Genomic DNA, 12,136 nt, shown 5'->3' with positions numbered 1-12,136 from the left:
GCAGGAAAATGCATCTCCTCTCATGTTTTCAGCTAAAATGTTGTCAAGTATCTAACTTTAGGAAAACTTTTCTTACAGTGCCCTGAAATAAGCATCTAATTCTTCTGTTCCCCCTCTCCTCCCCAGATATTCATGGATCCTATTAGTACTTTTAACTTCAACCATAAATTCCAGTAAGATGTTAGCTATGGTTGCTTGCAATTGTAAGGGCAGATCGGTTCTCTGGACGGATATTACAGCCTATGTTCTGTCTGAAAGCTGGCTTTGCAAACCAGCCACCAGTCTCACAACATGGTTGGAGTGACACTGGAAGGATACCAAACACATGCAAGAAATGTGTGCATTTTAACAGATTAACTCATTCTGGTTTTAAGTATCTTTAAATTCTGTTGTATTGAGCTGAATGGTGGCTCCGAAGAAGTTTTAGTAGCAGTATTGAAACTGTACCTTGGAGACTAGAATGTTAGCACTTTTGTTGCTGTATAGTCTTATGCATTTTATTACATCCATCCTTTATTCCTGATAATGGTATTTTCTGGGTTTTGACTTTATTGCGACTTTGTTATGGATGGGGTTTTCTTCACAAAAGCTAACCAGCTTTTTACATATAATAAATACTGACTGCATCTGTCTTCTGTATGATGTGGGTTATGACATAAGTGACAGTCCTATCTGAATTTTATTTGCCTCTCTAAAGTCCGATTGAAAAACAAATCTGTAAGATTATGAGGTTTATTCTGTGCAGACTTTTGTTGTTGTTGTTGTCACAGTGCCTGATCTGTTCCAAATTTCCTAAGCAGCATGGCTAATGTTCATTATGCACAGCTTGTCCTTTCTTCCAGCCCTTCCCGGGGGGCAATGGAATATACTGACTTTTGGTTAGGTTAGTTTGTCAGTTACTGGATTTCATTGTATATATCCAGTAGAAAGGAGAAGTCTAGTTGTCTGAAGTTCTTGCTTAACTTAATTTCCTAGTCTTGATTTAGGCTATGATAGATTTATATCTTTAGAGATTTATAGATTCTTTGATGAGTTTTAATTTTGTATTATCAATTGTCTTGCACCAGAGGAAGACAGTTTTATTCTGGAGCCATAGACATGTGGCAGTACTGCAGGGAGTCTTATGGCTGAGACAAGCTCTTGCATCTGATTTCATTTTTTATAGGATTTCAGTGGTTAGACACACTGATCAATCAAAGGTTGCATACAGTCAGCTCACAATATCTGTGTTGCAGACAAGTATTGCTAAACTTGGCAGTGTCTTGATTTCTTGTGTAGCCAGTCTATTTGAATGCGCTTATGTTGTACCAAGGCAAGCAATTATGGATGGGTGTAAAATCTAGGTCACGTCTTTGGCAGCCAGATCTTCTCCCCATTTGGCAATGAGAACTGTAACTGGAGAGGAACTCAGATCACAACCAAATGAGGACAGCGCTGGCTATGCTGAAAGCCGATGAGTTTCTCCCTTTCTCCAAACAAAATTGCACAGAAAGTTCTTGGAGTGCTTTCTTGGCTCTTTGATGGAGAAGGGGAAGGTTCCCCCCTCACTGTCTGTATTGCTCAAGAGTCATGAAAGGTGATTGTGATGCTTCTCTCTCACCAGCCTGGAGGGGTCTTAGGAAGATTTATCCATCTGAGACTTCATGATATCTTGAAAAGTGAATGCGATGAACTCCGAGAATGAAGCAAGCTGTTCACCTATAACCAGAATGTTTAATCCTGGAGATTTGTCCTGTATCCCTCTAAGAAAATACACACACCAGACTTTCTTATAAGAACACCATGTGCAGGACAATATATTTGATCACTGTTTTATATTTCCAGGGAGATGGTGAAAGGGTCATGATAATAACTGGACCCAACATGGGAGGAAAGAGCTCCTATATAAAGCAAGTTGCATTGATCACAGTCATGGCACAGATTGGTTCTTACGTTCCCGCAGAGGAGTCAACAATTGGTGTTGTGGATGGTATTTTTACCAGGTAATCTTTCAAAACTTTCTGTATGTTTATGAAAACGTTATTGTGGCAGGGTATGTGTGTCTATAGCAAAGTATAATTTCACTTTTCATTTAGAACTTCAGAATTTATTCTTGAAGTTTCCTTTTTCATTTTAAATACATGCATTGGTGGTTAGGTTTTGATTCTGATTTTCTGGTAAACTGTAGTTCTTGTTTTGGAATCTTTGAACCTTTAAAGGGTAAGAATGTTAATGTGTCTGTCTTGATTAAGATCCAGATATGTAACTTCATCTGCCTGAATGGACATCTCAGCCAAATTTATTCTGCTGGGTGATAGCCAAATGATGTTTCTCCTAAAGTGCATGCTGTCACCTCTAAAAATCATGTCACAGTTTCTGCTGTGCAGCGCAGTTGTGTATACTCACTATATTTGAGACTGAGAATTTGGTGCTGCATATATTCTAGGCTTACTATCCTTCCTGTACTATCAGTCTTGAACACACTTTACTTGATGTCTTTTAAAGAATGAATAATGGCAGTTCATTTCACTTAGTCTCATTTTTAAGATAGTGCTGAGTAATTTGTAAAGATTATCAGTAGTGTCAAAACTTTCATAATTTATAATCTAATATTACCAAGGATTATCCATCTGTTTTTCCTCCTTCTTCTTTAACCTATTTTTTAACCAGCAAAATTTTGTGTTACTGATGGTGTTTGAGATGGATAATTATTTATGGTTGTAAGTTTCACAACAATCATGTATCTGTGGTAGAATTGTCTTTCCTGAAATTCTAGTTCTGTGATGGCAGTGTGCATTTCAGAGTTATTTTTTAACAGATAATCTGAAATACTGCTCATCTGGGATTGCATCATCATATAAAGATGTATTCTTATGCCTCACTGTGTCATGACAAAGATGAATGAAATTGTGCTTTGATGCACTTCAGTGCTAAGCAGTTGAACAAATTAGAAAATTATTTGTATTATTTTTCCAAAATTAATTGGAGCTGAAAATTCAAAATAGTTAACTTTTTTCTCTACCCTTTCCCTGTGTTGAAAGTAATTGGCTGGTTGATTGGATTAGCATTTCTCAAGGGGGCATGGAGATACTCAAAATCTGATTTGCTTTACAGAAAAAAAGTCACAATGTTACTCGCAATTTGAAGATTATTTTTGTCTTCCTCTGTTTTGTAGGTGAGCTTAGAGTACTTTACTTGTGTTCACACTGACTTAATTTCTAACCATACACGTATAAGTCTGTTACTTTAAGCTTAGTATTTGCTTTCCTCTACTTTTGACTGTCATTGCAAGAGAATTATTTCTGCAGAAAAATTAAGAAATGTGACACAGTCACTGGGCGTGCCATTTTGTTCACTAGAAAGTGAAGAAACTGGAGTTTTGTCCTTTACAGTGTGAAAACCTAGAAATCAATATATTGGAGTTCCACCTGGTCCCCAGTGTATTTCTCTGGTTCCACTTAGCTTTTCTGTATATTATAGGTATTTTTCATATCTGTTCTGATAAAGAGGTGTGGTTGAAGGTAAAACTTATGCTTTTAGATTTCAAGACAAGCAGACCTAGAGTCTGTTACTTACTGGCTGTGAGGTTTCAGACCATTTAATTTGGAGCCCAGTGAGATTCTACATAGGGGATTGATATATCGCCCCCCTCTCTGTCTAAATTAGCTTTTGGAAGCTCAGCTGGATATTCCTTTCTTCATTTAATGTGAAATGTGTCAAACACCAGATGAATATACTAAAAAATTACTTAAATTCTTGTCATTGCACTGGCAATTAAGAGTAAACTAATTGGCTCAATATTAATCAAGAAAAAATTGAAAATATGTTATTGAGCTAGAAATAGTCATGCATTAGTTAAAAGGTTAACGGGAAGCAAAAAAACCCTGAGTTTATGTATTGCATTGCTTCAGAAATCCAGGATGGTCACTTCAATTTGTAAAAGATTATCAGTGGAACTGCTTTGTCTGTAAATCTGTTTTTCTGTATAGTGTAATTTGAGGGAATCGATTGTACTGTTGGGATAGGCATTAGCCATTTGCGATATACTTACAGGATATTAGATCTTGACCCACTTGTAGCTTTCCTTCCAGTACAAATGTTTAGAATACTTGCATCATGATTTTGCTCCAGCCTGTGGAGTATGGGGGCTTCCCTTGCTCCAAGTAATGACATACGTGCTCCCCAAGTAGGTGAGTTGTCGGTGCTCTTTTCTGTTCTACTATATTTGATTGTCAGTAGCCACAAAACGGTCTTTACTGCCCAGTCTGGTCTTTGCCTAACTCCTGCTTCTTTTTCACTTTCTCCAAATCATGAACTTCACGCTCTCCAACAAGAAAAGGACTAACTTACTAGATTCTGCAACTCAGAGGCTCAAGGTGTACAGAGACTGTCCAGGAAGTAGGCACCTCTCTTGGTTTGTTTGGTTTTTTTCGGTCTTAAAAAATGTCAGGCCAGGTTAATGTGGTGTTATATTCATGGTATTTTTTAGCCCTAGGAAGTTATTCTTGTAATAGTTTTTCATCCCTGGTTCGAGAAGAGAAACAATAAATTCAGCTGCCACATGATGTCCTACATTGTTTCTTTAATGCTTTGTCTGGCTGAACATACATTCCTAAAGCATCAGCTTTTCCCAAGAGCTCTCCTCTGGTACGGGATGAGCTTGAAGAGATCGGAGATTTTCTCTTAATGCACTACCAATTTTGCCTTTTTGTTTTCTTCCTCTGTGTTTTGTTTTGGGGTTATTTTTGTTTGTTTGTTTGAATAGGATAACAACTGTGCAGACCACCTTCCTGCACTGCCACCTCAGGCCACAAGTGTCTTGCTGGAAAATGGGATTTTTTTTTTTGTTAACTTTGGTATGTTTTTAATCTTTTAAAAACATTCCATGGGAAGATGTCAGTTTCCAAGTTATTTTCATCACTGCCATGGTGTGTTTTCCAGATGCAGCTATTAGCATAGCACCCCTCCAATAAGGGATGCTTTACAAGCTAACTCTATAAGGAGTTCCATGCATCGGGAGTACCAACAGTTCTGCTGCTTGCTCAACTTTTTAAAATATTGCTGCTTTATAATGCAGTCTCTTTTTTGTTTGTAGACTGCATCTTCGAAGTGTGAATTTATATACATTTAAGAGATTAACATTTGTCTAGGATTTGTATCTTGTGTTCTAAGTAGGGTTTCCATGGAAATTGTAAGGTTGCTACTGTGGTTCTTCATGTGGATGTATTTTGTATTTCAGTATTATAGTTTCTCTAAATTGACTTTAAATACTGCATTATGTTAAAAGTTTTTAAAGATGCAAAAGGAATCATATTGCTTACAGGTACAGTGAAAATAGGAATGATTCATCTTCATTACTGGATGTATAGACACAATACAGTGCTGTGGCTAGTCCCTACATTTCAGAGTAGTGTTGAGAAATTTCATCCTAAAGAGGGGAAAGGGAGAGAATCTTCCAATGCATCATGTCCCTAAGCACAGATGATATGCTGTTAAAAATCTGTAAATTGAAAACTTGGGGGCAAGGCGAGTAATTTCCTACAGTAAGCTGCTTGTGTTACTCACTTTTTAAGGAAGTCTCTGAGTGCTCCTATGCACTTTCCCAGATCTCACTATTTCTTATGTGTAAAACCAACATGGCTATTGTTTGTTCCTAATCCTGGAAAGGGGGTGCTAGGGATTGTGAAATAAGTAAAAAAGTTTGCTTTATTGTTAGGTGGCTCTAGCTTCATAACATCAGAGTAAAAGGACACTAAGTCATTCTCCATATTTCTGTATTTTTATTTAAAGCTATTTTTAGCATAGATTTCTATATTGTATCATTGAAGTGTTTACATAAATTTCTCACTTGAAATTCCATGCTTACATTATTTTTTTCATGAGTCAATGTATGTGTAAATTATTTTCGTTCAAAAAAGTTACTACTTTTCAGACCGTATGCTATTCCTATTATTTAATGGATATCTATGTAACGTGGAGGGAGTGCACAATATTTTGAGGATGTTTTGCTGGTTGATATTCTTCTTCTTTTTTTTTTTTTTTCTTTCTCCAATAAGGGATAACATTTTCATGCAACCTTTGCTTAAAGAATTTAACTTAATCAGTGCCATTATATTTAAGAATTTTAGAAGAGTTTTGGAAAGGTCAGCGCCCAGTCTATATTGACTTTTAATGGGATTTGAATGCTTAATTGTCTGATCTTTGAAAATTCCTATCCAAGTTTCTCCTTGCAGTAAATGGGTTCAATTTTTGCTTTAAATTAACCTTCAATTTGTGTTAGTTCTTCTAATATAGTTATTCAGACATTGAAATTAATATAATGTTTCTCTGTGTGTTTGTGTAGAAAGACAAAGCAAGTGTGGACACGCACATATGGAGAAACTAATGAAAGAAATTCAGTTGACCTAATCATGCGTTCAGAAGAGATGATGTTGAGCTGCTGAAGTTAGCTGACCTTTTAAGAGGTCCCACTTATAATCAATTATTGATATAATTTCTTACAGCTAGAAAACTTCAGCCTGCTTCCTGTAGTTCACCAGTAGCTCTTTGTGAGGATTAATTTTCAAAATTGAGGAGGAGAGAGAGAGAGAATGTTACAACAATTTGAAAGTAAAATATATTCAAATAAACAAGCTAATAAGTAGTTAAAATTACCAAATACCTTGTATTCAAGATACTAAGAATCAGTTTATTGAAATCACAATCTACCATTAGAAAGAGTAGTGTGAAGGAGACCAACTCTACCAACTCTAGGTGGTGGTAAAGGGACAAAGGAGAATTTCTTTCCTAAAGCACTTACTTGCCTGTCTTTGCCTTCTTGTATTGAAATAAAAGCTATTTCATTTATTTCCATTATCAGACTTAAGTATGCATAGTCACACTATAGTGACATACATCTTCCAGTGAAGTTTTATACCATCAGCCAAACGGGGCATACTATTAAAGATGCAACTTCAGTTGTCTGAACTAATACAGTGCACTATGCTTCAATTGCATTTGAAAACTGCCTGTTGCAGCTTACGTGCTGCATGCTTAAAGGTTAAAGGAATAAATAGAACCATCAGTAAGATGATGTAGATTATCCTCTCATGCACTTTGTCTCTCTCAAAAGAGTTATCTTGCTGTTTACAGATTCTCAGCATGTCTTTAATCCTCGTGATGGCAAAGAAATAGAGTTTGAATTGTCTAAGAAGGTATATTAAGAAAACAGGGGTTGAGGACGTTACCAATACAGGTTAACAGGTGGTAGTGGTAGATTGCCTAGGTAAGCAGCAGTTTAATGCTTTTGCTTTATGTAAGACATGCAGTTGCCTGCTCTTCAAGGCAATTGTCCTGGTATAGTCTCTTCACATCACATGTACTGAGGTGTACAGAACTTTGTCCTACATTCTATCCTTGTAACAGATGATTTAAATGTATTTTTAACATGGAGGGCACTCCTCATTGCTGAGTCTATAGTTAGGAGATACTCACTTAGTTCAGATTCCACTGCATATCTGAAAACATTGTGAAAACAGATGGTGGTTGTTCACCTTGGCTAGAGGGGGATGGTTTTGTTCTTCTAGCTTGTATTACAGGTCTATATACAGGGTCTTTCAGACAGACATGGCCACAAGTGGAATCCTGAACCTATCTGTTCCAGGGTGCAAGTTATATAGCTGTTTTGGTATTTTCTTGTCTGTCTGTCTTGTATAATGATTTTGAACACGTGTAATAGTTGCTCATTCAACTAAAACTAGAATGCAGAAGTCTTCAGGCAGCTGGTCCTTACATGTCTGTTTGGCATGATGAAGTTGCAGAGCTGTATAAATTAGACCTTCTGACTTTAAGCTGTTGCCGTCATACAGTGACCTGTAGCCTCTGATAGATTCAGTAGAAGCTGTGTCCTGCTGAGGTACTTGCATGTTTTCCCTGGCATGCATGCGGTCTGCTTGCGTTCCCAGATGTGGAAACCGAAAGAGAGCATCAGGTTCAGGCTTCTTGAAGGTTTCTTTGAAGGCAGTCTTCAGACCTCAGCACAGAGGCCTACCTCATTGCCCTTCATACACGGGAAACTGCTTTCAGTGTTTGTGATCTTTGGGTCTATAAGGAGAGGAAGGAGGCAGAGGAAAGGAAAGGATGTTTTCTACATTGGTCAAGAACTGGCAGCCTCATCCAACATTGAAATAATGAGAAATTTTCACTCCCCCTCGCCATTGGCTTAGTTGGGTCATTTTATTTCAAGTCCAGCAGCCAAGATCCAGTTCCAGCCATGTATCCTGCAAAGGAGTGGCGATTCTGAGTCGATCAATGGGTTCAGTAAAAGGAACGAATTTTGATCACTAGAATGGACAACAGTGCTACTGAGAGACTTGCCAACTGAAGATCACTTCATGCTATTGAAAATTGCATTTGAGGACCTATCCATGTGAGTATCAGCTGTGTCCTCACAGCTGTTGCATGTGGTGACACAGTTCAGGTATTCTACTTAACCCCTCACCTGCCCAGTCTTTCTAGAATCTAGCAAAACATCTATGAACAGGCTGTATCTACCCTTGAAAAGACATCCCAGGTGCATGCATTACTTAGTTTGCCATAGGAGCGTCAGTGAGCAAGATACTGCCAATGAGTCCCAGACCAGCACATCACTCCAGCCTGGATTTTTTATCACTATAGAGCCTGTTTTCTTGTGACACAGTGGCACTCTGTCTTAGAGGCACACCAGTAGTGCCCACCAGATAATCCTTCTTTCTCTTCTAAGAAATAGAATAGGTGCAAGGAAAGCAAGCTCCTTCTGTCCTATCAGTTCTTTGGACAAAGTGACCATGCATGTTTTCAACCGTTTACACAAACCAGCCAGTCAACTTATATTATACATTCTAGTTTAAAGAAGAAATGGCATTATTTATATGTATGCCTGGCTTAATGTGGCGATACTGATGAGATTAAGTCTCTTTTTGTCAGTAGGAAGCTGCTTTAAAGGCCAAGGCATTTCATCACAGAGTCCCTCTAAGTGGGTAACTCAATGCATCATGATGTTCTGCCAGCTGGTGGCTGTACTTCCCTTGCTGCCTGTCAGTGCTTGCTCTGCTAGCACTCAAGTAGTATCTTCAACTGATCTTGAAATCCACAAGGCCAAGATGTGGCTCATGCCACATAAATTTGTGAGCGTTGCATACTCACATGGGAGAGAGCTTGATGTTATATCCAAAAAAGCAGTATTTGAATGCCTGCTTGACTGATGTGACTGGCATTCCTCATTTACATCATCCTGTGAGTAGAAAGACCCATGTCAGTCACGTGCAATTGGATCCATGAAGATGGAAGAGGAAAGGGCATTTATGTATCCCAAAGTGACATTTCTTGTATGAGTTATTACAGCCATCATGGATCCTTTCACCCGTATTATTTCTCTGCCATGACTGTCATCACCTAAAAGAGAATTTATGAGCCAGAAAACAGGGGAAAGTTTGTGGCTGTGCCTCTGTAGGCTTGTACAAGAATGCAGGATGTATGGAACCCTTGACCTCTTTCCCATAACACATGCAAGGACTGCAGGTATCTCTTGTTTTTGCAGGGTGTGTGTGAGTGGTTTTTTCCCATTGGTGCACACTACTTCCTTTGTTTTGTTTTATGTTCCTTGTGCCAGAAAGAGTTCATGTATTGTCAATGGCATGATCACCAGCTGAAGAGCACAAACTTGAGATGCAGATGACTCGGGAGAATGTACATAATATGGTCTTTCTGTCAAGTCCTCTTACTCTGCACAGCAGAGTGTGGCTATTCCTCTGCTGAGGTGAAAAAACAAAGTGGAGTCAGCTTGTAACTGGCATAATGCTCTCCCGTGTAGGAGGAGTACAAGTTTATTCCACCTACAAGTGTATATTACAAAGGCAGAACTGTGACTAGGTGTAGCAAATTCTTACATTTCATACCAGGGACCTTTAGGAACACCTGAAGTTTTGCTAAGGTCCCTAATATTTACCTTGTTTTGGCATGGTCTAGGAGATAGGAGATGATAATCTGAAAAGAAATGCTGTTAAATCTTAGAAGACAGTTTAGAGATGAAGGATTTCTTCACATTAAACAAGAAAACTTAGCCCTTATCAATCCACATTTCTTTAAAGGCAGTGCATCAAATATGCCATAATGCTTTCTTCTGTATGTTTTAACTAAGATGGTTTGTCTGATCTCTAAATAGTGGAATTGACTTTCAAAAAGGTTGGATCTTACGGAAGATATGGACTCTCTAAATATTTTAACATTTTTTAATTCTGAAACTTGACAAATTCATACTACTGTTTTGTCAAGAGAGTGTGGAGCTGAAAGAAACTAGTAGACAAACCTCACTGTTTTCTTCCTAGACAAACTTTTTTTTTTTTAACTGGATAAAATGTACATCTTTATGGGATCATTACAAATTTTAGTATGATTAAAAATCATGATGGAAGGCAAATACTGTGTTGACACCTGCAAACATTTGGACGGTCAATTTTGGATGTCTGTATTTTTTCTTTGCTTCATTGGAATGTCACCATCATTAAAATTTGAAAGACATTTAAAATTGCATGATTTACTTTAACAGATTAAAATGCTCTGAGGCTTGTTAAGAGTACCTTTTATAAGAAATCTTGAGATGGAGATGTATGTAAAGCAGGGAAAATAGAATGTTTCTATTGGAATGGAAATTGAGTGGAAAACGTTTTCCAAGTGCTTTTCACAACAAATTGAAATCTGAGGTAAATCACTTCAGAGTAAAAACAAAATAGTGCTTGTAAGTATTAATGGAAGTGAATGTTCCATTGATCTAACTGCTGGTGACAAAAAAACTTCCCAGCTTTTTGTAATTAGACAAATAATGTTGCGCTTAACTGGTAAAACTGGAATTAAATTGATCAGTAGAAGGGAGCTGCAGAGGAGCAGGACAGAGGGGTAAAAATTTTGTATTTAAAATAGTAAGTAAGTAACAAGCTCCAGTATTTCAGAGCTTCAGTGCAGAAATGGTGCTGTTTGCACAGCAATAGGCAAACTAGGGTTGACAAAGATAGCAGTTTATGACCAGAATGCAGCTTGTTATATTCATTGCTACTATGCATTGCTTGGTTCACAGATAAGCTGTATTTGCAAAGAGACTGCCCAGGAACTCACTTGCTTGAAAATAGTTTAGAAGCGTTCTTCATTAGAAGTCTCTTCCTACACAGTGATTTCACTAAACACGATGAAGAAATGGACATCCTCCATCCAAAGCTACTCTGTGTATTTAACCTTGATTGCTGAGGGTGCAGCATGCTGATGACATTTTTAAATGGTTACTGCTGTGCAGGAAAGACTTGCAGAGCTTTTATGTCTTAAATGGGCCTGTCCCATCTTAGTGTTAGTCCTTTATTCTGTGAGTGGACTAAGATGGTATTACTTTTCACCTGTTGAGGGGGTCTGCATTGATTTTGTTTTGTAGTAAATCTTAAATAAAATATACTATACTTGGAATTATACATGAGAGATTACATAGTAATGTAATTTTTTTTTTTTAACTTCTACTGAAAAATCTTTCCCTGAAGTTACTGCGTCATTACCATTTCAGGGTTTCTGTGCCTTCTTTGGAATTCTTGTGTTGGCCACAACCTGCAAAATTAGTCACATCATTGGGCTGGACTGGCATATGTTTTGTGCATTCATATACTTAGCAATAGTAAGTTGTCCTTTATGACAAACTCTTCAGTATTTTGCCAGAATAGCATATAGCCTCTGATTTTTATATCACATGTGAACTTTGTTGTTCTTAACTCAAAAGACCAGTTACTAAACTAAAAAACTCCTTGCTTCCATTTATTGCTTTATTAAGCTTTATTGATTTCTTTGAGGCTTACAGGGTAGGATTATGAAGATTAGTCTTCCTGTCTGTCCTAGAAATATCAGTTAAATCACAAAACCTGGCATGAAGACTCATCTAGTCAGCTTGTTCATACATTTATCATAAAAATCTAGGCTATGAAATTCCTGTCTGGAGGTGACAGCAGTGTTTGGCAGGGCAGTCTATAGGTATTCTGTGTAATACAGAAATCCTCAGGAGACTGAGTAGTGAATAGAAACTGTGTTTATCTCAGCAGAGCAACTTGTCTATAAGTTAGCTGGTTTTGGCCAGAACTTTGGTTGATGCCTTCCTACATTCATTCTTTGC

The 12,136-nt window shown here is 37.6% G+C and overlaps 1 protein-coding gene across 1 annotated transcript in view; it reads left to right on the top strand.

Annotated features, from left to right (window-relative positions):
• MSH3 (mutS homolog 3) overlaps window positions 1–12,136 on the top strand; it is a 112,913-nt gene that overhangs the window by 85,592 nt on the left and 15,185 nt on the right. Inside the window, exon 20 of the mRNA XM_009697857.1 lies at window positions 1,825–1,982. Coding sequence (XP_009696159.1) covers window positions 1,825–1,982 — 158 coding nt within the window. The remainder of the gene's footprint in view (window positions 1–1,824; window positions 1,983–12,136) is intronic.

Source organism: Cariama cristata, unplaced genomic scaffold (assembly GCF_000690535.1).
Source record: "Cariama cristata isolate BGI_N322 unplaced genomic scaffold, ASM69053v1 scaffold16793, whole genome shotgun sequence".
Taxonomy (NCBI): Eukaryota; Metazoa; Chordata; class Aves; order Cariamiformes; family Cariamidae; genus Cariama; species Cariama cristata.
The sequence above is the reverse complement of the archived record's forward strand: the minus strand, read 5'-3'. Positions and strand labels throughout refer to the sequence as shown.